This window comes from Panthera leo, chromosome D1, assembly GCF_018350215.1.
Source record: "Panthera leo isolate Ple1 chromosome D1, P.leo_Ple1_pat1.1, whole genome shotgun sequence".
NCBI classification, from domain to species: domain Eukaryota; kingdom Metazoa; phylum Chordata; class Mammalia; order Carnivora; family Felidae; genus Panthera; species Panthera leo.
The window spans coordinates 103,910,264-103,938,194 of NC_056688.1; the positions used below are offsets into that span (position 1 = coordinate 103,910,264).

At 45.6% G+C, this 27,931-nt stretch overlaps 1 protein-coding gene across 1 annotated transcript in view; it reads right to left on the minus strand.

The window, feature by feature from the left end:
* Positions 1-167: 167 nt before the first annotated feature.
* The window catches only part of LOC122199526 (oxysterol binding protein), a 35,654-nt gene continuing 7,890 nt past the window's right edge, over positions 168-27,931 (minus strand). The window contains exons 3-14 of the mRNA XM_042904663.1: positions 27,636-27,886; positions 22,395-22,593; positions 22,037-22,139; positions 21,652-21,706; positions 21,342-21,473; positions 15,351-15,596; positions 14,953-15,073; positions 6,539-6,642; positions 5,200-5,295; positions 4,258-4,439; positions 2,888-3,108; positions 168-2,789 (exon numbers count right to left, since the gene is read on the minus strand). Of these exons, the coding sequence (XP_042760597.1) occupies positions 2,647-2,789; positions 2,888-3,108; positions 4,258-4,439; positions 5,200-5,295; positions 6,539-6,642; positions 14,953-15,073; positions 15,351-15,596; positions 21,342-21,473; positions 21,652-21,706; positions 22,037-22,139; positions 22,395-22,593; positions 27,636-27,886 (1,853 nt within the window). The 3' untranslated portion in view covers positions 168-2,646. The remainder of the gene's footprint in view (positions 2,790-2,887; positions 3,109-4,257; positions 4,440-5,199; positions 5,296-6,538; positions 6,643-14,952; positions 15,074-15,350; positions 15,597-21,341; positions 21,474-21,651; positions 21,707-22,036; positions 22,140-22,394; positions 22,594-27,635; positions 27,887-27,931) is intronic.

Here is a 27,931-nt window from a genome sequence, read left to right on the forward strand (position 1 = left end):
CTCTCCAAGGCCTTTAAATCAATCCTCCATTGCTTACGTTTCAAAGTACAGAATTGAATCCCTACATGAAACAGCTAAGAATCTGAGAATCTAAATGGGCAAGAGAAATTACATTCAAGAAAACTTTTATTTTTCGGAGGTGAAACAGGCTCAACATCAAAAGCACTAGACACGATTCCCCTATAACCAAGGTGGGACACTGACGGTTACATGCCATCGAAGCGGAAGGGCCTGTTGAAACTACTCTGCTGTCCACGGGCCCTTGAGAATGTTGCCAAATGGTTGGAACACCTAGAAACCCGTGCCCCATTCTTCTTTCAATTTCTCGCAAAGATCAGCTGCCCGCTTCCCAAGAATGAACCAGCACTGGGCCAGTCCTCCAGGCCCTCCTCCACCACTGCTTCCCTGGTGGGAGTACAAGTGAATCAGACAAACGATATGACTTTTTAAAAATTATTTAATTTAGTAGTTTTCTTGGAAAAAAAAAAATAAGGCAAAAAAAAAAAAAAACCGAAAATATATATAGTTTTGTTTCAATGCGACTTCATTTCACCTGAAGGACTCAAAACTTCTCCATTAGCAGGAATCTGACTGGGGATCAGGCTGGAAATGTAGTGCAGATGGTGAAGGAAGAAGGGGAGGGGCGGGGGGGATAAAGCAGAGCTGTTCAGTTTGGTTGAGGAATCCCCGCTCTGGCTGAAGTCCCCTGATTAGGTCACAGCCTTTACAGGCCTCCTTGCAAGAAGGCCCAGCGCAACCCCGTGCTTACAGTAGGAATTGGGGTCTTAGAGGAAACTCCCCGGCGGCTGCCCCTTTCTCAAGTGCATCACAGATAGGAAGGGAGGGATGGCGAGGAAGGAACGGGAGTACTAATTTGTCTAGTGTAAATCCCATTTCCGTGCAGGGATGGCTTCCTCTGGAATGATATTTCCCCCAGGACCCACACTGGCTGAGGCTCAGCAGTTAAGGAACAGAAACAAAAAACACTAACAAAAAGCATACAAGGAAGGCACCTCAATTTGTGATCCTCAACCAAGGGTGGGCTGCACAGGGGTAGATCTCTGAACAGGACAGCTAAAACAAATACAGAATACAAAATGAAGGAAGCCAAGGCCCGACAGGCGTGGTTCTCTCACCCACCCCAACATGACGGCACTTTCGGCCCCACGTCCTGGGAAGAAGTTTCTTTTGGGAATCAGCTGTGTGTGCTGCGATTTGGACAGAGGCAGAATTAAACTGGAAATCACCGTCCTCTCTACCCACGCTCTTCCTAACAGAAGAAGGAAAAAAGGCGGGAAGAGTTAGGATTTCATTTTCGAGTCAGGCAATCAGGAGAGCAGAATCTAGACAGCAGTGGGCAGGCACTCCATGACACAGACCAGGGATCGAGTCCCTGCTCAGTAACTGCCAGATGTGACCCTACGCACGTTCTGGATCTGCCTGCCCCTAAAAGACGGAAGACAGGGGAGGCCCCAGCCCACATCAGTGTGTCCAAGAGAGAGTCCCAGGGAGACAAATGATACCAAAAACCAAGATTCTTAATGGGAAGGAGGAAGATCAAACAAAAAAATTAGATTTTTCTCTACATATATATAATATACAGGTATTTAACACATTATTCGAGAGGTGGCTCCAGTCCGTAGGGCTTGAGAGATGGTGAAAACTTTTGTTCCAAATTAAGTCCTTCTCTCAAATTCTGAAGGATGTCAGAATAGGGCAGGTAGTGCTTTGCTCTGCACGGGGGCCCAGACCCAAACTGGTATCGTGCTGAGAGAGAGGGAGATGGGGGTGGGGGCAAGAAAGGCGATGAAGGATGGGGGTGAGGAGGAACGGGGACGGCAAAGTGACTAGCGGTCTCTTCCATCCTGCTTTGTGTTCTCAGAAGTTCTCGGCCTGACGAAGTCCAGAAAACTCCCTTGTGAGGATAACGTGACCCTCCTACCAGCCACCAAAGCGGCCTCCGGTCGCTGTCAAAGAGGGAGGACCGCAGAAGGGTATTTTACGTAAGATAGAAACTTCTAAGAATGTCACTCTGAATATTCCAACCTTACAGAACAAGCCCCCTCGCCAGCGTTCCGATACCGCAGTTACCTCTGGGTGGACACGCCATTAAACTGACCCCGTCTGTGACCCCGCCTCGTAACGCCACGCCTAAGCTCCACTGCAGTCATTCACGATGCCTCCGTTGGTAAGTCTTATGTGCTTCCTCTCTGAAGGAACTTCTAAATTCAGCTCTTGCTCTGAACAGCACCAAAAATGCCCCTGAATCATAATCTCATGCGGACCTTGGCTGAGCAGAATACTACAGGGGAGGGTGAATGACGTCATCTTAAAATGGGGGCAGAGGGAGAAGGAAGAGTCGAGAGTACTTGACTTTGCAGAAGGGCTGTAACGCTAACTTTCAGCCACTCACCCTCCCCCTTACAAACATAGGTATCTAGTATGTCGATTTCAGTTTCAATCAGCTAAGGCAACCAGCCAATCACCACCACTGGTGTCTGCTTCTGGTGATTGATTTGGAAAAAATGATTGGTTAAGACAGACAAACTGGAGGAAAGCGCTTGGTAAGAGTCACAAATGCCAGCTTTCCCGCACATCCTCTGTCATTTTCTCCTTTGGATCCTCCTCCTTTTTGTTGCTGCCATTTCAGAAAATGTCCGGGCATGAGGTCCAGTCCTGTTTTTCTTTACATTCCCAGTATCCTCCCCTATAAATATGGGTTAACTCCTTGGTAACAGGGTCCTTCTTCCGCTCAAACCACAGTGCTTTATAGGGATCGTACGGTGTGCCTAAAGGGAAAGCGGGGGGAGAAAGCGGAATGAGAGCCAGAAACACACGAAGTGATTCTCCTCGCATCAAGAAAGAGAGTAGAAGGCAGGTTCGTTACCATCCTCTGTGGCTTTCATAGCTTCTGCTTCTCTCTTCTTCCTGGAAAGTCTTTGTTTTTCCTCCAGGCGCTGCTTCTCAGCATTGGCTTCATCCCAGCGCCCGTTTTCCATCAGTCTCTGGTCGGGCCGCAATCGGCTGTCTGTGGGGGCAGTGCCACTTTCCCAGGCATTGAGCGTGAGAGCGAGCTCTGAGAAGTAGTACATGTTTTCTGCGTTCTTCCTGCAAGTAAAGGATGGGGAAGAGAAACGGTGATGCCAGAGCCCAGGGCCTCGTTAAGGAGCAACAACCCAAAGACGACCTCCCCGAAGCTGTTCTACAGGTGGACAGACTCTAGGACCAGGTCAGGCTCCCCTAGTTAAGAGACCCAGACTGGACCATCCCCCATCCCCTCCCCTAGCATCACTTGTGCTAGCAGTCTGCTGGGCTTGTGCTGTGCTCAGCGGAGATTAAGAAGAATGGAAGGGAACATTCTGCTAAATGAACTTTCTTATTCCTATTTCCTTTGCTTTCTTTTTAACCTGTTCTGGGATAATCTTGCTGTTATTATACACTGACAGGAGCATGACAGGAGACAAATGGCCTCCGTCTTCATTCCTAATTCCCATATATCATCTCAGAGACCTTTAGATGGCCACTGGGTTTCAGGCTAAATTGTTTTTTCTTTTAATGTTTTTTTTTAACATTTTATTTTTGAGAGAGTCAGAGCACAAGCGGGGGAGGGGCAGAGAGAGAGGGAGACACAGAATCTGAAGCAGGCTCCAGGCTCCAAGACATCAGCACAGAGCCGGATGCGGGGCTTAAACTCACGAACTGTGAGATCATGACCCAAGAGGAAGCTGGACACTCAACGGAATGAGCCACCCAAGCGCCCCTCAGGCTAAATTGTTAACAGGTGGTAGGCATCTTTCTCCTCCAGCCACTTCTGAAGAGGTTTGTTTGTTTGTTCTATTTTTGAGAGAGAGAGTGTGAGTGTGGGAGGGGCAGAGAGAGAAGGGGACAGAGAATCCCAAGCAGGCTCTGCACTGTCAGCACAGAGCCTGACGTGAGGCTCAAACTCATGAATGGTGAGATCATGATCCGAGCTCAAGTCAGACACTCAACCGACCGAGCCACCTGCTTTTGAATAGTTTTGCTCTAAATTATAAATATTTCTTGGCAGATGTGACTTGCTTTGTTTCAGCTTTCCTGACAAGGCACACTACAACTCAAATCATACAATGACCACCTTCTGGTTATCTCTCCAAAAGTTCTGATTTCCCTGGCTGGTCCCTCACATAATTCAGTGGGAAGGAAGGCAGAAATGCCATCAACACTGCTCCAAGGTTGAGGTCAAAGTGTTACCTGGAGAGCCGGGATATGGATACTCACGGTAAAGGGTTCCTTTTCCATAGCATGACCCTGCTTTCCTCTGCCTCATGGCCTCTCTGTCGAGCATCACCCCCATTTTCCCCAATGACTGGTTGTACTTTGAAACAATCCATTTTTTCATCCCATGTCCCCAGAAGGGCAAAGTGAACTTTTCCTGATGGATCGGTCACTTCCCCGGTCACCTGCAAGGGTGGGGAGCAGGGCTTTGGAGTACGGCAGTCGGCGTGATGTAGCCTCCCTGACTATTCTGGCAACCAAAGTCCTAGGGTAAATATTGGTTAAATCCTGCTATGGCAAACACCGTGGAGCCACCCAGATTATTTTGGTATACTTTTTTGAGCTGTGTAAAATAAATGGCCATGAGCCGGGTTTCATCGTTTTGTGGTACAGGGATTTTTGTTGCAATGATATATGCAGGGAAAGGATCTGACTGGTACTTGGAATTATGGTATTTTCTCCTCCCTGGAAGTCAGACAGCCACAAGCAGATTTAATCCCCGACTCTTCTTCACTGTCCATCAAAACTCATGGCACAATTCCACTGTGGTGGTGACGCAAGACTCGCACTCAGACCTCACAGAGGTCAAACTGCCCATCCTTCTTCCTGAAATCCTTTTACTGGCCCTTCCTCTGTGCTTCCCATTTCCAATCTCTCATTGCTCTTGACTTTTCCTTTCTTACTCAATGTCTTTCCCAGAAAAGAAAGGATTTGGTTTGGTAATGCAATCTAGTCTCCCTTCTTGCTGACTTTCTCCTTTACCTCTCCTTCCCTGCCGCCCTCCCCCTCCCCCCACCCCTGCCAAATCACCACATACATATTTAGGAGATGTAGATATATGTATGTTAGACTGTCTATCCATCCATTATCTACACCAACCCCAAAGGAGCAGGCTTTCTAAGAGATACACGCTAAGGAAAAACACTTAAACTCAACTTTTCTTACCTTTCTTGCTACATCACGAGAGAAGTAGCTATAAGGAACAAATTTAAGATTGCACTTGTCGCCCGTCTTGTGATTCACAATATCAATTTCACCCGACTAGAAAACAAAAGGCATCATGGATTGATTTCATTTATTTATTTGTTTATTTAATGTTTATTTATTTGTGAGAGACAGAGAGAGGGGGTGAGCGGAGGAGAGGCAGAGTGAGAGGCAGACATGATCCAAAGCGGGCTCTGTGCGTGCTGATAGCAGACAGCCCGATGCAGGGCTTGAACTCATGAACCGTGAGATCATGACCTGAGCCAAAGTAGGTCACTTAACTGACTGAGCCACCCAGATGCCCCTTATTTATTTTTAATGTTTATTTATTTATTTTGAGGGAAAGAGAGTGTGCAAGCAGGGGGAAGGGCAGCGAGAGGGGATCCCAAGCATGCTCCGTGCAGTCAGCACAGAGCCTGACACAGGACTTGATCTCACAAGCCGTAAGATCATGACCTGAGCCGAAATCAAGAGTCAGGCACTTAACCGACTGAGCTACCCAGGTGCCCATGGCTTGACTTTATCAGTCCCAGGGGATCTGAATGTCTGCTAGACCCCATGCCTCATAATTCCTCACTTTTCCATCTTACACTCTCGGACTCCCTTGCTTACGGCTTCCGGTCTCAGCTGACCCGAGAAGCCATGGAACCTTGGTATTCAGAACCTTGGTATTCCAGGTTGGGATCAGGACCAAATGCCTTCTGGTTTTCTTTCAATTGTGTGTCACGTTAGGTGGCCTATGATATGCCCCTCAGCACATATGCTGATATTCACATAACGGTTTGCCTTTTCCAAACCAGGCCCTTGTCAACAAACTGACAAGTAATTAGATGTTATTTTAGTACAGTTCTTACACTTGTGTATTTTGTTACTTTTCAATCTCTACATATTTGTCATGGGTCTCCAGTGATACAGTAACTCTTTGAGGACAATGTCTTATCTGATTTTGTATCCCCAAGACTAGACTCTGCCTGGCAGTAAATGTCTGATGAATAACGAAAGGATGAAGAGTAGGAGCAGTGTTTATCATTTTCCTGTACTTTCATAGTAGCCGACACAGTCCTGATAGAGCAGTCATTGAATGAATATTATAAATTGGTCATTTACAAGTAAGAATTTGTGGTATAGAAACTCGGGAAGGTTGGGGTAGGGCTACTGGCTGAGAGCAATTCGTTGGGAGAGGTGGGTAAATCAGGGGCAAGTTCAATCTGGGGCAAGTTCACATGCCCTGGACACTGCAAAGACGTACCTAAGAAGGTATTCTTCTGAACTTCAGTACACTTTGGGCACCTCTGCTTACCTGATCTATCCACAACTTGCCCACGATAATGTTGTGCACCGTTGTGGTAACTTTTTTCCAAGTGTAGTGGTGCCCAGTTGCATGGAAAATACAGTGGATGCTACCTGGAAACAGAAAGAGGTACACAAATTAAGCCAAATGTTAGGATAATAGCATCACTTTAGGTACAAATAATAATGGATTAACTTTCTTCTATTAATATTTCTCACTTTGAAAACAATAAACCAAAAAGGATTTATAATTTTTTTTAATGTTTATTTATTATTGAGAGACAGAGCGTGAGTGGAGGTGGGGGGGGGGGGGGGGCAGAGAGAGAGGGAGACACAGAATCTGAAGCAGGCTCCAGGCTCTAAGCTGTCAGCCCAAAGTGGGGCTCGAACTCACAAACCGCAAGATCATGACCAGAGCTGAAGTCAGATGCTTAACTGACTGAGCCACCCAGGTGCCGCTATAATCTTTTTTTTAAGTTTATTTATTTATTTTGAGAAAGAGAGAGCACAAGCAGGGGAGGGGCAGAGAGAGAGAGGGAGAGAGAGAATCCCAAGCAGGCTCCACACTCGGTGCAAAGCCCGACACAGGGGTCAATCTCACGACCCTGAGATCATGATCTGAGCCAAAATCAAGAGTTGGATGCTTAACTGACTGAGCCACCCGGGAGCCCTAGGATTTATAATTGTCTTAAATATTGGAAGCACTGATTGATTTTTTTCACCTGATTTTTAAATGTATGAATAAAATACACCTAAATGATGACAAACGCTGATAACTGATAGGGCTTAGCTAGGAAGCAACATTCTGCAATTGTAGAAATAAAAATGAAAGCAAAAGCTCCAATTCTTTTCACCAACTCTGCCTGCCCAGACCATCTGCAAAATTGACAGGAACAGGTCCAATCTGCCCCAATATGAAAAATGAAATAGAATTGTGGAAAGGAGCACACACTGGTCGTCAGGACTGGGGGCCAGGCCCTCTTGCTAGTCACCAGCTGTGTGACCATAAGCAAACCACTCTTCTAAAGGCCTTAGCAGTAAAGAAGGTGTAGTGGATAGAGAAGGGCTCTGGAGCCAGGAAGAACTGGATTCAATCCTGGCTCCACCACCCATTGGATGTGTGATCCTGGCTTGTGTAACAAAGAATTGGTCTGGTCTTCATCCATGGTTCCTGGGAGGGAACCTCTAAACCTTTGGAATTTCCTCAGTAATAGTAACGTCTGTGTTATTCATGGGGGCCCTGATAGTTTATGCCAAAGAGCCGACGTGGTGGACCCCTAGATAGCTTATGCTCAAGATGAGGCCAGGCCAGAAAGGCCAACCATGTAATTAAGAGACTTGGGGCTTTGAATCACTTGAAATCAGCCAGACCCCCCCAACCTCCTGGGAATGGTATTCCCTTCTCTGTAGGGAGGGAAGGAGGCCTAGATATTGAGTTCAGTCATGTGGCTGATGATTCAGTCATGCCTACCTAATGAAACCCTAATAAAATCTCTGGACAACAAGCTTGGTGCAGCTTCCTCGTTGGTGAACATATCAATGTGCCAGGAGGGCTACGTGCCCTGATTCCACAGGAGAAGGCATGGAAGTTTATGTTCACGACCCTTGCAGACCTTGCCTTATATGTCTCTTCATTTGGCTGGTCCTGATTTGTACCCTTTATAATAAAACTGTAATGGTAAGAACAGCATTCCCCTGGGTTCTGAGTCATCTTGGCAAATTATCGAAACTGAAGCCAGTTGGTCAGAAGTACAGATGGCCTGGGGACCCCCAATTTCGTGGCTGGCATCTGATGTGAGGGCAGTCTTGGTGGAGACTGTGCCCTTAACTTATGGGGTCTGCATGAATCTGGGTGGTTAGCAACAGAACTGCATGAGAGTATTGTATCCTGGATAGGTTGTGTAATTTCCCCAGGCCTCTGCTTTATAATCTGTAGACGGGATAAACAGACCTTGTTGTGCAGCAAATGTCTGTTTATTTGTCCAGTAAAATGCCTGAAACATCATGGGCACTCAGCAGATACAGTCTTCTCCTGTTCTTATGAGTTCATCTCAGACACCAAACCCAAAAGTGAGGTGAACAGAGGTGACTACAGATTCAAAACAATAAAAAAAAAAAAAAAAAAAAAAGGAAAGATACGCAACAGATACGTAGATCTTCACATATGTGCTGCGAATACGGTCACTTATGGGAGCGGAGAACTCTAAGCTCCCTCTGCAGCCACTAACGAACAGAAGACTAATTATGTGTCTTTCTCGTACAAGAGACTAAAATAGCCCTGCTGGCTGCAGCAGCCATGATGACAATGACGCTAACGAGAACAGTAGCAGCCCTGCTGAGAGCACCTGCTGTGTCCCAGGCAGTAGGCTGAGCTACCGGTCTCTTCACACATGATCTCATTTGATCTCAACAGCCACCTTTCAAGTACCTGTGCTGCCCACACATCTCCTCAATCCCTCACTCAATACCTCTTCCGCCACCCCTGCCGTCTAAAGCCACTGTCATCTCTTGCCTGAAGCCAACAACTTTGTTTTGGTCCCAGCTTCGTCGGTCACCTGAGAGTCTCTGGTCAAAATGATCCGTGTCAAACATGTCCCATCAACACTGTGTCAAATCTCTCCATTTCTGCCCTCTGCAATTAAAACAGGACTCACCCCCTTCCCCTGGTGTACAAAACCCTACAAGAGCCGGCCCCTGCCGGTCCCTCAGATCGCACTCTGAAGCTGCTGGCGGCCTTGGTGCTTCTCGAGCATGCTGTGTCTGCTCCCCTCTCAGGGCCTTTCTTTTTAAGGGGTTCCCTTGCTGGGACACTTGTCTGCAGATCTTCTTCTGGTTGCTTTCTTTTTATTAGTTAGGTCTCTGCTCCAGTTGTCTCTTCAGAGACCATTTCCTTGACGACCTTGTCCAAGAAAGCACAAACACACTTGTTTCTCCACCGTTAACCCCTGTCTCCACTTGCTCTATTTCTTCATGGAATTACCACTAGATAAAAATTAAATATTCACGGACAATAATTATTACGGAGGTGTTTTTGGTTACTTTTTTTGTCTGCTCAAGAAATGGATGCCAGCTAAGCGAGGGCAGAGTGGCTCTGCTCACCACAACACGCCCACAGCACCTAGAACCGTTTCCGGCATACCGTGGGCATTCAGATACCTGTGGACGCTTCGGCTGCAGGCACTGTTCTCCCCTGCCTTTGTTTCTACTGCTGCTGGAATGGATGCCACAAACTTTATGGCTTAAGACCACGCAGTTGTTAAACTGTTACAGTTCTGAAAGTCAGAAGTCTAAAATCAAGGTGTCGGAAGGGCTGTGTTCCCTCTGAAGACTCTATTAGAGATCCGTTTTCTTGCCTTTTCCAGCTACCTGAGGCCACCCGCATCCTCCAGGCTGTGGCATCTCTCTAGTACCACTCACACCTCTTGCTTCTGTTGCCACCGCCTCTGATTCTCTAGCCTCCCTCTCATAGAAACCTTTGGGATTGTACTGGGCCTATAGGAATACTCCAGAATTATCTACCCATCTCAAAATCTTTAATTTAACCACACTGCAGCGTTCCTTTCACTATGAGCAGTCGTATAGTCAGGTTCCAGGGATTAGGATGTGGACATTATTCTGGGAGGAGGGAGCCTTATTCAGCCTATCATACCCCCATTTTACCAATGAAGACTCTGAGCCCAGAGAGAAAGTAGTTTTTCCAAGGTCACACAGCTAGTGAACGCCAGAGCTGTGGATCAAAATAAGATCAGAGTATCTGTACTGCCTAGTACCATATCCTTGTGCCCCACCCTGTTGTTCTGCAGTGTCCCTTTCAGCTCCCAGGGATAGTGGGAAAACAAAGAAAGCCCCACGGGTGCCTTCCTTTATATAATATTTGTGTCTTGGAGACTTGGCAATAAATTAAAGATCTAAAAGTGGAGGTTCTTAAAATATTTGGAAAGGAAGATATCGCCACTTCAGAATGGTCAAGTAAAGGACTTCCATATTTCCTGTGCCTCAGGAAAATCAATTTTTTTCCAGTAAGATCGATTTAAGAACACTAGCAAAAAATTATCAGAATCAACTTCTTCAGAACTCTGGTGAAAAAAAAAATGAGCTTTGTGGCATTTTAACTTGCCCTACTCCCATCCTCCTCTCCCCAGCTCGGCAGTAGCCTTAAAAACCAGTAGCCTTACAATCACGGCAGAAGTGAAAACCAGGAAGCAGCCTAGCAAACACTGGAGGGAGCAGATGGTATGAAGCTCCCAAAAGCCTGATCTCAAGAAACTGTCACTATCTGATCTGTCTGGTGGTTCCTCTTAAGTTCCCACTCCTAGGACTCTGACCTGACTCAGCCCCTGCTCCCCTCAAACAGCCTTTTCCTAGGGGCGATGATCAAAATAACGAATGGCAATTGTTTAACACAGTGGCTGCCTGAGGCAGTGTTCACAATTGGGGCAGTTAATAAATAGTGGACCCAAATCCCAAATCTGATGAAAAACATTAATCTACATATCCAAGAGGTACAACAAACTCCAACAGGATAAACTCGAAGAGCACCACACCGAAACCCATCACAATCAAACTACTGAAAGACAAAGAGAAAATCTTCAAAGTGGTAAGAGAGAAGTGACACATCACATATAAATGACCCTCAATAAGATTATCAGAAACCTCAAAGGCCAAAGGCAGTGGGATGACATATCCAATAATGCTGAAGGAGAAAAAATTATCAAACCAAGAATTCTGTATCCAGCAAAACTATCCTTCATAAACAAAGAAAAACTTCAGACATTTCCAGACAAACAAAAACTGAAAAAATTCATAGCTGGCATACCTTCCCTTCAAGAAATATACCAAAGGAGGGCCCCCCCCCAGATGGTTCAGTTGGTTGGGCATCCAACTTCGGCTCAGGTGATGATCTCACGGTTCTTGAGTTTGGGCCCTGTCAGCCTGTCTGCTGTCAGAACAGAGCCCACTTTGGATCCTCTGTCTCCCAATCTCTCTGCCCCTCCCCCGCTTTCTTTCTCAAAAATAAATAAACATCGGGCACCTGGGTGGCTCAGTCAGTTGGGCGTCCAACATCAGCTCGGGTCATGATCCATGGATCGTGGGTTCAAGCCCCACATTGGGCTCTGTGCTGATGGCTAAGAGCCTGGAGCCTGTTTCAGATTCTGTGATTCTGTGTCTCCCTCTCTCTCTCTGCCCCTTTCCCATCTCTCTCTCTCTGTCTCTCTCTCAAAAATAAACATTGAAAAATTAAAACAATAATAATAAAAATAAATAAACATTTAAAAAAAGAGGAAGAAGAATGAAAGAAATACACCAAAGGAAGTCCTCCGGGCTGAGATGAAAGGGCACTGGACAGCAACTTAAATCTACTTTATGAAGAGACTGGTAAAGGTTAACTATAATTAAACTATTAACGAAAAAAAGAGTATGACTGTATTTTTTGCTGGCAACTCTTTTTTCCAATGCATGATTTAAAAGACACCTGCATAAAGCAACAGTTATAAAACTACACTGGGGGCATTCACTTTCGAGTGTCCCTTCTCTGTAAAGAGAGCTTTCCTACTGTTCTTCTTTTCTAATCTTATACTCTAATAAACTTTTGCCTGCTGCTAAAAACAAACCAAAAAACCTATAATGATGGGATTATAATGTATAAAAGTCATAATTTACATGAAAATAAAAGCACAAAGGAGGAAAGACATAATGGATCCATATAGCTGCAAAGTTTTTGTACACTATTGAAATTAAATTGGTATCAATCTCAACGAGATGCTTAGATGTTAACTGTACTACCCAGGATAACCACTAGAAAAATACCTTTAAAAATATAGTAAAAGAAACAACACGAGAATTAACATGGTAAATTGAAAAATATCTATTTAACACAAAATAAGGAATTAAAAAGGAAGAGAGGAACAAAAAAGACAGAGGATATATAGAAAAAAAAAAAAAAAAAGCCAAAATAGCAGATGTAAATTCTACCTAATCAATAATTATATTAATTATAAGTAATCACTCTAATCAAAGAGTAGAAATTGGAAGAATGGATAAAATATATCAGGGGAATTTTTTTTTTTTACTAATGTGTCATTCAGGAGCAAATTCAGGGTCCATGGAGCCCAGTAGTGTGTCACTGATGCAGAGATCAACAGACTGAGTTGAGTTGTTTCATTCATATTCCCAAATTGTGGTTCTTCTTGGGTTAGAGAGCTCCAAAACTACAAAATAAAACCCACTTAAATGTGTCTCTTTAGGGGCACCTGCCTGGCTCAGTCGGTGGTCATGATCTCGGGGTCATGAGTTCGAGCCTCACGATGGGTATAGAGATTACTTAAAAATAAAAATCTTAAAATAAATGTGTCTCAACATTAATGCTACCACCTGGTTCCAGTGCCCTGGCACTTGATGAGCAGATTCACATGTATCCTCTGCCACTATCTTCATCATTTTGTACACTTCCGATATGTTTTCCAGAAGCGTTCTTCTTTCCAGACTGCAGGAGTTCTAACTTTTCTACCCTACTTTACAAGGAGACTCAGACTTTCTGCCACCACCTCAAAAACCATCTGTCTGCTTACTCTCTCACAACTCTGTCCATAAATCGTTCTTCAGTGACAGCTACTGGCTTAAAAATTTACCCTAGGGGAGTCGAGTGCCACTGCAAATGCGAAAATTTCACTGCAGGACTCTCCTTCCAATTCACCGATCCAAAAATGTTAAATACAGCCATCCCCAAGGCCAATGTCTGGAAATCCCACTCTCTGTACTTCAGTTTCTGGTCACTATGTCAATTCTTTGTTCAGTCTCCCCATGAAGGCTGGGATCTTTGTTTTGCTCACTTATACTTCCCGCCTGGTCCACGGTGGGTACTCAGTATCTAATGGATGAGGGAACTTAAGGCAACAGCACATCCTGGTGACCTGAATCCTTAAATAGCCATAGGAATGGAATCCTTTCAAAGGTAATTTTTAACTCTAAAAAATTAGATCCACCACATATATCATATTCAAATATTTACCCCTCAAAGGACTCCAGATTAGACCACTCATAGACAAATGTATAGCAGATCACTGGTAGATTTACTGCTATTTTACTGCTATTTATTAGATTTATTGCTACTTTAAAAAATGAATACAACCCTCCTTAGAATTAAATATAACCTGTCCCTTTGGAGATCCTCACCAGGCCTCTGAAACTCTTCTCCATGGGGGAAAAGTCATATTGCAACAGGACCACTAATATCCTAGTTGTGCAAATTAGGTAAGAACATCCCAAGCATTTACTACCCTCTACCTAATACTTGTGAAATTATTAGCATCAAAGACAATTAAGCAATTGGAACCGTTTTCAGGGCCTTGGTAAATAAACATTAAGAACAAAATCATCGTCACCTTTTCATCTAAGATCTTTTTGCATATTAACCATGAAGCGGTAAAGCTAACATTCCATTTTCTTTTCTCCTTTTAATATATTCCCAACGTTTCTGGGTCTGGTCTCTGGCTACTTTCTAGTTTCTAGGAAATTTCTATACCTGCTATATTTTGTATTTCTGAGAGAAAGGGGAATTTACTAAAGAAGACAACTCTAGCCACGTGCTACGGCTAGGCCTCATGGAAGACTAGAACCAGGAAATGGAAGGTCACCAGGAGCTCAGGCAGTTCCTGGCAGCTCTGTTTCTAGGGAGGTTCTACTTGGTTTCTCTCTTTCCGCTCGTGTTTCTTTTTCGGCACTCACTCTTCTGGACACACACGGCCAAATGTGACTACTCTGGTTCAAGTGAGCGTCGGAGAATCTCTAGAACGCTTTGTGAACAATCTCATTTCCCCTAAAGTGTAGAGACTCTCCAACACTGCAAATCAGGATGCCTATTCCCAGGCCTGATCTTTCTGATCTCGGTGCAAAATTAACTTATAATCCAGTAAGATCTTTTAAAACAAAGTTTCATCCTACCTGGAGTTCAGCCAATACATCAATGATACCTAACCCTTCCGGTGGTGAAGAGAGAGGGGAGAAAGGAGAGGAAAAGGGGAGGGACCGTCTGAGAGACCTAACCTTGCAGTCACAAGACTTCTGATTTACTGAGTAAATGGACTGGTATGAAGTACATTGCCAGTGTAACACAGGAAACAACACTGGCTGATAGAAAAGGCGTTAAGCATGCTAGAATATGTATTCTAAAACAGTGCTTAAAGATTTACTAAATATAGCTAAGAAGATAAAGAATTCATGCCTGGATGGATCCTTAAAGAGCCTCCTGGCTCCTCACTCATTTGATAGCTGAGAAGTCAAACGAGCTGTCCAGAGCTAGAGAGGATGGTTCAGTGCCCAAATCAGACTTTCAGTCTCCTGACTCCTAAGCCAGGGACCACTTCCATCATGCCAGAAAATCTTTCACTCCTGGAGGACTAATTCTTACAAGGATGGCGGCCTTACCGAGGGGCATAATGGAGAGGTATTTGCCTCGGAACTTGCTGGTGATTTTGATTTCCTGACGCAATGTCCAGCCATTTTTGGACTCGGCATGGTGTGCAGCAGCAGGGGGATGATGACTCACCTTGAAGAAATCAGTGGTTCAAATTAAAGAAGAAAGGAGAAGGAAAAGATGCTGCCTACGAACTGGTGATAAACACCCCGAATTCACACTTGACACTTTTATCCCCACAACAGTAGGTGAATACCAGGGCCTCCAGTGTTGAAGCCCTGAAGGAAAAGAGACGGCAGTCTGGGATGACAGGGACCTATTTCTGCAAAGAGGACACCCAGGGGGATCAACTGAAAAGTCACCCCTTTCTTCAAAAAGTAAACGCATCACAGTCCTGAGGCTCCTTTACCTGCTCACAGAGGGATCGGTACCCGTTCTCCTCTAATCTGTCCAGCTCGAAGGTTTCCCCAAGGAGTGGGTTGAATGGCTTGCTGGTACGGAAGACAGTAGTGGAGTAGGAGGACACGGTGAAAGCTGCAACATAACAGAGCTGTTCTAGAGAGTTCTCACATTTTGCAGCTCGGTCTAACAGCTCGTGGTATTCCAGATCTTCAGTAAGGCGCTGAAGCATGGATAAGGGCTCGTTAAAGTTCACCTGTCAGGAAAAGAACAGATATAAAAACTTTGCCCACATATCCATAAGAGACCGTTTAATTGTTTTGCAGGTGGAGAGACATATCAAGATGTCAAGATGATAAAGCAAATCACTGGGAAGAGAAGAGGCCTTTGCTCAGGAGACCAGCTCTGAGATCTAACCTACAAACAACCCTCTCTCCCTGGTCAACTGACCCTGTCATTGAGCAAGATACATTACTGTTTTCATTTATTTCACTAACTGTATGCTCTTTGAGATGGGAACCGTGCCTCTCTGTTCATCACTGCATAGCCATGAGCTATCGATGCCTCACCCACGGGAAACGGTCATCAAATAGGTACAGAAGGAATGAACCAAAGAGGAAATGTATTTTAGCACAAGTATACCCAGAGAGGAAGTGAGGTATTTAAAATTCTTGAGGGTTGGGGCGCCTGGGTGGCTCAGTTGGTTAAGCGGCCGACGTTAGCTCAGGTCATGATCTCACGGTCCGTGGGTTCAAGCCCCGCGTCGGGCTCTGTGCTGACAGCTCAGAGCCTGGAGCCTGTTTCAGATTCTGTGTCTCCCTCTTTCTCTGACCCTCCCCTGTTCATGCTCTCTCTCTCTCTGTCTCAAAAATAAATGTTAAAAAAAAATTAAAAAAAAAAATAAATAAAATTCTTGAGGGTGAAAAGAGAGGCTGATAAATTATAAGTACAGGCACGTCCTGACTGGTGAAAAGAAAACATTACAAAAGTTAGCTTCTACACCCCAGAGGAGATGATTGTGAATTATTGATTGAGTTCTACATCAGGCCAGGATTCTGATTTCTTCCCTGAGGCTGGACAGTCGTGTTGTGGACCGGAGTGCTCATGATGGAGGCTGACAGGGGACTGAGTGTTTCTGCCTTTCAAGTTTTAGAGCCAACTTAGGGCTTTCAACCACAGGATCAAGTGTCTGTGTGTGTGTGTGTGTGTGTGTGTGTGTGTGTGTGTGTGTGTGTGTGCGCGCGCGCACGCGCGCGCGCACGTTTCTGTCAGGAGGAAGATATTCATTCATTCACTTATGCATTCCACAAATATTTACTGAGCCCTCATGTGTTCCAGACCCTGTACTACCCACTAGGTACGGAGAGAAGTGAACAAAAGAGACACTGTCTCTCCATCCCCGCAGGAGTTAACTTCTAAACTAACCGTTTGGAGTTTAAGATGACTTTACTACTTAAAAAATTACTGTAAAAACAGGTTAGGTTCCCAGGCTACCCCATAAAGCTTTACAATTTATTTAGCTTTACAATACAGCAATATCACTGAACAAGTGACATTAGCCTGAGTTCTGAATCCAGAGAAGACAGGAAGGAAGAAAGCAACTCCCTTTTCACTGGGAGCCGGCCTAGAGAAATATTTCAGTTAAGACAAAAACACTTCTCTTTCCTATGCTCTTTTTCTCTATTTTTGTATTCTGTATTTTTGTACAACCTTCTACCCACCAACCCCTGAGCCACATACTACTATAATATTTGACTGTCCTCTCAATTGTGAAGGGTCTTATAATTTTTACTATAACCAACTTTAAAAACAAAGTATAAAGGAAAACATCTACCTGAGATATCGTCACTCAAAGAGAACCAGTATTAATATTGTTTGTTTCTATGCATCTATACATTTAAAAATAAATAAATAAATAAATAAATAAGCTCGAGCTTACTTTTTCTCTGAGAAATATACCCAGCATTTATCTGGGAAAATTCCTCAGCGAATGCAGAGCCATCTAACATTAGAACACTCCTCTTGGGGCACTTGGGTGGCTCAGTCAGTTAAGCGTCCAACTTCGGCTCAGGTCACGATCTCATCGTTCATGGGTTCAGCCCCGCATTGGGCTCTGTGCTGACAGCTCAGAGCCTGTAACCTGCTTCAGATTCTATGTCTCCTTCTCTCTCTGCCCCTCCCCCACGCCCCCACTCATGTTGCCTCTCTCTCTCTCTCTCTCAAAAAAAAAAAAAAAAAAAAGTTAAAAAAAAACAACGCTCCTCTTTTGGGAAGTAGGATCTACCCCTGCCTCAACTAAAAAGGGCGCCACACTCCAAAACCATCTTCTCAACACTGAGAGACACTTAGAGAAAACCAGTGGAAGAAAAACGGACACTGAGGGGGTAATGGACTAACACAGCTCAAATCCTCAAGAGCCTTTTTTACAGAAGGTCCTTAGAAACTAGGCCAACAAAATCTCTCATCAGCAGAATTACAGGCCACACGAAGTAACACTTCCGTGCGTGTTGAGGAAAACGAGACGGGCAATGTGTTCCACCGATGGCTACGAGACACATGGCACACAGCCTGGGGCTGGAATCGGTGCAGCCTTAAGCCCTCGCCGTTCTCACTCGCACAGCCCTGGCCCCCAGCAACTGTTCCAGGAACCAGAGTTTCTCTAAAAGCGCCAAACTTTCCATATTGGTCACTTTATCACCCAGAGGCCCAACAGGGAAACAAACGAACCTGCGGATTTAAAGCAGAAGGAAGGAGGGAATTTGGTACTAGGCTGATGGAGGCTCAGGCAGCCAACAAAGACAACCCTAGAGATTCCAACAGCAGGAAGCCACGGGCTCTGGGCTGGAGGAACAAAGGGAAGCGGTGGGAGGACCAGGGCTCAGAGGCCAGGGGTACCCGCAGAAGCTGAACCTGGGTGGGGGGGATGGGGCAGTACCCTGGGGTCCCTCCGCCTCTCTCGCTCCAAACTCGCGCTCGTGCCTTGCACTGGTGGAGCCCAACTGGACGCCAAGGCACAGAAGCCTGAGAAACCGCCTGGAGGAATCGACTCTCCTGTGACACAGCATAAAGCAGGGAAGGGTGAGGACTAGAGTTTCAGGCAAACAGGTCCAGGACTGCACAGCCCTAGTGGCAAAGTCAACAAGGAACTACTGGTAAAGGAGAGAGAGGTCACCGAGACTCAGACGTTATTTCTAAGCAGAAACTGCACTTTTCTTTCTTTTAAAAAAAGGTTTTTTTTCCAATGTTTATTTATTTTGAGAGAAAGAAAGAGAGAGCGAGAGGGGAGGGGCAGAGAGAGAGAGGGAGACACAGAATCCGAAGGCTCGAACTCATGAGCCGTGAGATCACGACTTGGGTCGAAGTCAGACACTCAACTGACTGAGCCACCCAGGCACCCCAGGAACCTTATTTCTAAGGCTGCAATGGCCTGCCTTTCCAGCCCACCTTCCCACTACTTTCTGCAAGGCTCCAGGGCAGGTGGGGTTCTTTTTAGGCCCCTAGTGAACCAATTGTTTTATGTGTCTCTAACATGCTAACTCATGGCCTTTTCTTGTCTGGAGATTGACATTTTCTTACACACCTACCTATAAATCTATTTGTTTTCTTTTTCTTTTGAGAGAGAGAGAGAGAGAGAGAGAGAAAGTGCATGAACTGGGCAGAGGGGCAGAGAGAGAGAGAATCCCAAGCAGGCTCCATGCTCTGTGCTGAGCCTGATGTGGGGCTCGATCCCACGACCCTGGGATCATGACCTCAGCTGAAATCAAGAGTCGGACACTCAACTGACAGAGCCACCGAGGTGCCCCTAAATCTCTGTCTTCTAAGACCAGTTAATGAATCACTTCAACATCTACTGAATGGTATGTATGTATGTGCCAGGCACCGGCTAAGCATCAAAGATACGAAAACCAACAAGACACAGTCTCTATAGACCATGAGGAACACTGTCTGTGGAGAGGCAGAAACCACGCTCTGGTCCATAAGACCCAAGAGGGGAGGGAATACTTTCTGCATTTTCCCCGCTCTCCATTCTGCCCTTCTTCTGCAAGAAATAGAACCCCCCAATTGTTAACGAGGTCCTGCCACTGAAGGTAGGAGTTTTCACTTTCGGCCTCTTTTCCAGCTAGCTGTGGCCATAGAACTAAATTCTGGCCAAAGAGACTAAAGTGAAGATAGTTTATGTAATTTCCAGGAAGCACCCTGAAAAGGTAGGACATGCTCTTCTCTTTCCTTCTTCCTTCTGGCTGGAATGAGAGACACTGAGGGTCCCAGGAGGAGCGGCCACTTCAGACCTAGGAACTGAGGTCCTAGCAGGGCAACAGGACAGAAAGAAGCCTGGTCCTGAGAGTGTGGAGTATGGCACGGGCCCTGGATCACCTACTTCTGGACTTTAACACGAGAATGAGTTAAGCTAATATTTGTTTAAGGCAGGGGTTGGCCAGCTTTTTCTGTGAAAGGCTAGATAGTAAATATTTACATGGCCCTCAAAGCCTAAATATTTACTATCCCATATGACACTGCCATGTGGCCTGTTACACTGACCCAACACGGCTGGTGCAGGATGGAAGCAGACACAGACAACACATGATGCATGAATGAGCATCACCGTGCTCCAATAAAGCTGGAGGGTCATGAACATCAAAATTTTACACAATTTTCACATCATGAAATATTATCCTCCCTTTGATTCTTTGGAAATATTTAAAAATATAAAAACTACTCTTAGCTTGCAGGCTGCACAGGTGGCAGACAGATTCGCCCTTGAGGCCCACCGCTGGCTGACCCCGGGGTTTACGCAAACAGATTTGAGATGTTTCTTTACACTGACCCTATACCTAACTGACACACCGGCCCAACACCAGGCAGATCGTAGGCACTCAGTAAATGCTTATGTAATCTACAAGCAACGGAACCTGTTGGAACACAAGGGACAGCCCTCCCACCCTGACCGGACACACGGTGAAAGCTTGCTAAAAAAGATGATGCCATAGCTGAATCCTGAAGAAAAGAGTATTAGCCCTGGGAAAAGAAAAGCGGCACGGGTGGGTGGAGAGCAGATGTAAGTCCCGGCAGAAAGAGCAGTCTGTGCAAATGCCCTGCGGGGGAAAAAACCAAGATGCCTCTGCATGTCTGAAGGTAACTGAGTGACTAGACGGCCAGTGTGGGTGGAAACTGGTCCAAGAGAGGAAGTATCAAGCCCACTGAGGAATCTGGACTATGCTCAAAGCAAAAAGGATCCAGCTAAGGATTTTAGGCTAAGGAGTGACATGACTACTTTTGTAATTTTAGAAAAGCCATTTTCAGGGGTGCCTGGGTGGCTTAGTTGGTTGGGCGTCCGACTTGGGCCCAGATCATGATCTCACGGTTTGTGGGTTTGAGCCCCGTGTCGGGCTCTGTGCTGACAGCTTGGAGCCTGGAGTCGGCTTTGGATTCTGTGTCTCCCTCTCTCTCCGCCCCTTCCTTACTCATGCTGTCTCTCAAAACTAAATAAACATTAAACAAAAATTTTTTTAAAGAAAAGCCATTTTCATAACGGTGTGGACAGACTGGGGGAGGGCAGGACAGGAGGCAGGGAGGTTAGCCCAAACACTGACTTCACCACGGAGATGGTCCTCATCTTCCCAGATGGAACGATGCTTCTGTGCTCCCCAAGCCTATGTATGGACAGTGCTTCCCGTAACACTACCACGGAGAGTAAAACTGTCTACCTGTTTTCACGTCCATCTCTTTTAAACTATGTGCTTTTTGAAAAACAGAAACTATGCCGTATTTATCTGTGCATGCCCCCAGGCACATCTAGCTTAGGAATCTGCTCGTAAACGTTATAAACCAATGCATCTGATTCTAAATGCTCTGGAAACACACCAGATCCATAGACTACACTAAGGCAGCTAATTTGAAGGGGCAGTTTATGACTATAAGGGTAACAAAGACCATGTCACAAGCTGCCTCTCAAGTGGGTGGGGCAGTCACGGGGCAGAGCCCGGGTGTGTAAGAACCTCACCGGCATGGGGATCTTTGAGAGTTCTTTCCCAATGCAGTTCTTCATGATGCTCCATAAATTGAGGCTATAGTTTGGCTTGTATGGTATCCTAGTTCTCTTTTCCTTCTTGGTCTCTTCCAGCTGATGCTTGTACTGAGGGCAAAAACAAAGCCATTCAATTACCCGCAAAGAACAGAAAACCCGATATTTATAAGCTCCCCTTCCCCCATACTAAAGAATCAGCATTTTCTGTTTTTCTTAGCCCTTTACACGCCAATCCTTGGGAATCACACCCAAGTCCCTCACCCGATGGCTCCCAGGTGAGAGTTACCTGCTCATCCAGGCTGATGTCACTGCTGGCTCCACTGATGTTGCTGCCAGTACGTCTACACAGGCGGGAGACACATGAGAGTCAGAACACAGATCACAACTAGACTCTGCTCCTCGCCACGTCTTTACAGAGCGGAATGTTAAGCACACTGCGCCAACTCGGTAACGTAACGGGTGACCGAGCGACAGCACTCACATTCAAAGTGCGTGAATTTAAACATCTCTGGAGAACTTGCTCATGTAAAAAAGTTGACGGTGTTCCACTCGCTTAAGGAAAAGAGTCCGGATCTTAGTTAACCCTGACAACTACGATACTCCCACCTAAATATCTCTCAACATCGAAGGTCAGATGTGCTCATTTTTCGGGGGAGGCAAGGACAACTTACTTGTGGCCCAAATTTTCAGGCATGGTGATGATCTCAGGAGCATCAAAAAACTCATTCTCATCATCCTCATCGCTCATGTCTCCTTTGCCAGAGCAGCACTGATCTGCAGGGAGAAGCAGCCCTGTCGCTCACCGTGGCTCGGCTTTACCCAAACCAGGCATGGCAGGATCTTTACTGCGCGAACCACAAACATGGCCACGCATGATAGAAAGCAGTGGAAAAGCCAGGAGAAGTAAACGGCTCCAGTTCCCTGTCACAGGAGTCACTGGTTCTGGAGAGTCTGCAGCTGTTCTATCAAGGGCAGAAGACGGCCGTGGCTCACGTGTGAACAGGCAACCCCGAGGACCAAGCGTCTTACCTTTTCCGGAACCAGTGCTGCCGGGAGTGTTGGCAGGCAGCACAGTGGCGCCCCGGAAGGCCCTCTCCAGGTGATTATGTTGCTTCGCCAGCTGCTCCAGGGTCTCTTCCAGGCGGATACGCTGGTCTCTTTCATACTGGAGGGACTTCTGCCATTTTTTACTGTGGGTCTGGGCTAACATGAGGAAGTCTCTGCAGGCCTGTATGGGGAAAGAGTGGAGAGGGGTCAGCTCAACTCAGCCAGTCAGAGATTCCCCCCGCAGGCCTCTGCAAGCCCATTAAGTCACTTTATCCTAGGAACTTTACCATATTACGGGCAAAGAATCCCTGTTATTCCACGGCCAGGGCCGTGAAGCAAACAAGGTCAGCCCCAGGAGAAAATCTCAACATGGTCGTCACGGTTCTTTTATATATTCCTGGTCATGAGGCCTACACAAATGCCAAGTGAGCAGTAAACCTAGACGAAGTATTTGTGGCAACATCACAAAGGGCAGCTACGTGAACTGAACCAAAAGAAGAAATCTATTGACTAAAAGAAAAATGAGGACAAGCAGAGGAAAACTGCTTTCAATACATTCGGGACCAAGCTCAGGTCACCTCAAGCTGAGGAATTCGGATGCTGAGAATAGGGAATCTGCCCTGAATTAGATCAAATATGGGGCAATGTGACTGATTTTTATTTTGGTCGCTAAGAGAAACAACTAACCTTAACAACTAGAAGCTACCTGAGGCATCCAAGAAGGGATCTAGAGACAAAACACAGATCTGATCATATTAGGCCCTTCATGGGCTCCCCACTGGGAACCTAACTATTGGCTTGAAAGCAAATGACCCTTCAGGTGTGGCCACCACCTGCCCTGTATCCTCTTCCCCAGGCAGCTCCCAAGGGTGGAGCCACACTGAACTGCTCACCATTTCTTGGACACTTGTTTCTTTCAGGCCTGCCCACCACATGCACATGCTGTTTGCTTTGCCAGGAATGCCCTTTCCTGCCCGCTCCCTCTGTTTGGCCAAGGTTTGTTCATTCTCTGAGGTCTATGGCAAATGTTACTTCTTCTGGGACGATCTCCTAAGCGGCCAATCTCTCCTCTGCATTTCATAGCACTTTGCACATCTGTTTTATGCCATCCACAGCGGTATCGTGACTGATGTTCTGTCCTCCAGATGGATTATGAGCAACTTGAAGACACCGTTTATACCTTAATTATATATAGATCTCCAGCTCCTAACTTAGTTGGCTTTGCATACAGTAGGAGCCTGATAAAGTTTGCTTCATGAATAATGAAGGAAGGAAGCAACGTAAGCTTAAAAGTCTATGCCCTGTTATGGAGAAACTAAAAGGTAAACAGAATATCTACTTTCATGGTTTCAACCTCTGCTTATAGGCTAATGACTATTCCAGCTCTGTGTTCATGGAGACAGAATATCCAATTGCCCATCCAACGGCTCAAAGTAATCTCAAAATCACTGGGGCCCAGCGTGAACTCACCACATTCCCTCTCTGACTTTGCCTCTCCCGTTGGTGTTTGTTCTCCGTGCCAAGAACAGTACTCCCTGCCCAAACCAGGAAACCAGGAGGCATCCTTGATCCTTAATTTTTCTTCCCTTCCCATTTCCGATTATCAAGTGCTATTGATTCTTCTTTACTATTTCTGGGAGCTGTGGACATTTCTTTCCATCCTCCACCCTCAGAGGCAGGACAGAGTACCTACTGTAGAGGTCCACCGTCGGGGTTCAAATCACAGCTCCATCCTACTAACTAGCTATGGAATTTGGGGCAAGTTATTTAACCTTTTTGTGCCTCATCTGTAAACAGAGGATAACCACAGCAACTGTCTCAAAGAGTGGTTGTCTCACGTGTAAAGCACTCAGAAATCTTGGGATCACAGTAAGCATTCAATAAGGTGTTAGCTATCATAGTTAAGCCTCCATCAAAATCGGTCTTATCCGCTTCTAATCCACTCTACCAAGCCCATTGAGTAGGATCTGCACCCCTCCCCTCCCCCACACTTAATCCCTGGCCAGCCTTATCTCTAGCTACTTCCTTGTTCTAATAGTCAATTAGTAGTTCCCAGACTTTGGGAGAGAGGGAGGGATCCACACAGCCAGAGCTGTGCCTAGATCTATTCTTCTTCCTCACTTCCCTTCATACTGATCATAACTAAAATTTAGTGAGACAATTATACATCAGGCACTTTGCTGAACGTTTTCTGTCAATTAGCTACTAAACGCCTTTCAACAACCCTCTGAGTGGCTACTCGCATCGTCACCGTTTTATAGAACAGGACAGGAGTTCACAGAGGAAGCAGGTTATGGAGGTGGTTAACCATGGCAGTTGGGACTTCAGGGCCCCAAGCTCTTAATTGTCTTTTTTCACAGGAAGATTCTCTGTGGTCTTTGAGAATTTAGTTGAGTTACCTTCTCTAATCTTCCCACTCTAAGCTAAACACCTTGAATGTACTACACCATAGCAGCCTGTGTTCCTTCCCATCACGGCACTTAGCACCACTCTATGAAGATCTGGTTACTTCTCTGTCCCCTCACTAGAGAATAATCTCCCGGAGAGTGGGCACCACATCCACAACTGTTTTATATTCCCTAGCACAGGGCCTAGAGCACAGAGGGTGCTCAGTAGATGCTTGCCGAATAAACAAATGGATACGCTAACAGTGTCAAACTTACTTCCTTGGTCAGATTCACTTTGGTAATAAGAAAAGCTATGTCCTAAGCAAACAAGAAATTGAGTGCAATGTACTTTTCCTTTGATAAAACTTGGCCTATTTTCAGATGTGAAGTTAGCATGTTAATTTTAAGGCCTTGCCATCATCACCTAAAAAATACAAAGGAAGCAACACAATGATAAAAAAAAAAAAAAAAATGCACTGCAAGCAACAACCAGCTGTGAAGGGGGCACAGGAGGTACTGGGGAGAACAGAATGACAAAACAAAACCTCCCTCTCGCTTTCAAGGGATCATTCCCTTCAACACAAACTCTGAACATTTACAACCTGGGAAGAAGAATTGCCCCAAGGAACAAAGATAAGCATTTCTGAAAAAAAAAAAAAAAAAAAAAAAAAAAAAAAAATCCAAACTAAGTTTCAGTTTTATGGGAAATCTTTTAATCAAGAGGTGTTTGATTTAGCAAAATTTTCACATCAGAGAAGAAGAAAACTTGGAGCAGGGTGTTCACATGACATGCATAAAAGGCAACACTCACTGTCAGGAGACTGTTGTGTCCTGAGCTATTCTATTTAAAAAATATATCTAGGGGCATCTGGGTGGCTCAGTCGGTTAAGTGTCCGACTTGGGCTCAGGTCATGATCTCACGATTCGTGGGACAGAGCCCTGAATGGGGCTTTGCGATGATAGCTTGGAGCCTGCAGCCTGCTTCAGATTCTGCGTCTCCCTCTCTCTCTCCCTTCCCCTCCCCCGCTTGTACTCTCTTTCTCTCAAAAATAAACACTTAAATAAATTAATTAAAAGTGTATTTATTGGGGAGCTCAGTCAGTTGAATGTCCGACTCTTGACTATAGCTTCAGGTCATGATTTCACAGTTCATGAGTTCAAGCCCCAGACTGTCAGCTCAGAGCCTGCTTGGGATTCTCTCTTTGCTCTCTCTCTGGTCTCTCTCTCAAAATAAACAAATAAATAAACAAACAAAAGTTAATTGACCTGAATGATTTGAGATTTTCCTGATCATAAAAGGACCTGAAAAACAGGCATACAGTCACTAAGAAGTGGGACAGTTTGGAAAAGAGCACACGACTAGACATTAGAAACACAAGCATCCATGCTGATTGGTAGAATGGTCCTGGGAGACAGGTGATCTTCCTGAAGTCCTTAAGTGGACAAAAATAATTAGTCTCTTCTACCCGGTGTGAATCAGAGCACTGAAGAAAATGCTCAACACTTCAGAAAATGATAGGTTAGAACAACTTTCTATTAAGTAACAAAGGGGTTTTAAGTGAGAAAAACTAAATTTTCCCTTGGTCACAGGAGAAGACCTTTGATCTCTAGAAGCCATGTGAACTAAACTAGTTCTAAGCAGACGTCTTAGTATCACTCTCTGAACAAGCGAAAACCTGGCCCTAGTGAAGTAATTTCATCCCATTTAATTAGAGGAAAAGCCAGCATAAGCCCTTTCTCAGAATACTCTTTTCACTTGCCTTAGGACACATACTCTGGTGTTCTCATGTGCAAGCTAACTGAAACAACCAGCCAGGTGAGAATCGGTCACCAGCAGAGAAACAGCACTGTTCAAACCGTGTATTCACTTCAGAACTATCACCTCCTATCTGAAATACATCACTAATGCCCACAAACCAACAGCCACCCGAGGCTGGAGTCGTAAGGAGGCAGAAGGATTGGTCCCTTCTTTTTGAAAGCAAAGTACCCAAACTGGAGTATTTTGTTCTATCACCTGGAGTTACCCCTGAAATCAAGGACTAAAGATGGGACTAACTCGTATTATAAAGCTCTCTCTCCCTAGCACATAGCCAGCCCCCACTTACCACACTGTAGGCCAGAATGCACTAGCAAAGTACGGTAAGACCTGAAACTCAAACACAACTGTAAAAAGGACCCACGGAGACCTCTCAGATCCAACAGATAAAGCTAGATTAAAAAAAAATAGACAAAACCACAACCGGAGAGGTTAAGGGACTCAACTAACATCACCGGCAGATATCCTGCCAGCTGCAGAAGCAAGGCTGGACCTCTGGACTCCTAGTTAATTCCCACGCTGGGATGGTGGGCTGACCCATGGCTGGAGCAGAGCATGAAAGTCATTCCATCTGTGCGGCCTGTTCTCTTTCATGCAACAAACAATGTAACTTAAGTCCCCTGAGCAGTGAAGCAGGACCTAATGTTCTGTGCTTTATCAATTACAATTTTCCGGCACTTGGAGAGAATGACTTTTCCAGAGCGGAAGAATCAAAAAGCAACACAGGGGGCGCCTGGGTGGCTTGGTTAGTTGTGTGCCCCACTCTTGGTCTCTCGGGTCAGGTCATGATCTCACGGTTCAGGAGTTCGAGCCCCATACCCGGCTCGACGCTGGCAGTGCGGAGCCTGCTTGAGACAGAAATTCTCTCTCCCTCTCCCCACTTCTCCTTTCCTCACCCCCGCTAACGCGCACTCACTCGCTCTCTCTCTCTCCTTCTCAAAATAAATAAATAACCTTAAAAAAATGATTTAAAAACATTAAAAAAAAAAAAAAAGCTACACAGGTGCCAGCTGCACTTACGTTGATCATGGCGTTGGACGTTATCCTGAAGAGTGTGGCCCGTTCATTGACCTGCTTGATCTTCTCGTTGCTCTCGGCGGGGAGCCGCAGGGACTCCAGCTCGCTGAGGGAGCGCTGCAGCGCAGTGCCGTGCTTGGCGATCAGGTCGTTGCACGTGCTCAGGTCCTCCACCTTGCTGGACAGCGTCCGGAGGGTGTTCTGCAGCTCGGTCTTGTCGGTTTGTGACACAGACTCTTCATCTCCCGACTCATCTGCAGGGGGGCCCGAGGGCAAGTTAGAGGACTCCAGTTACAGGA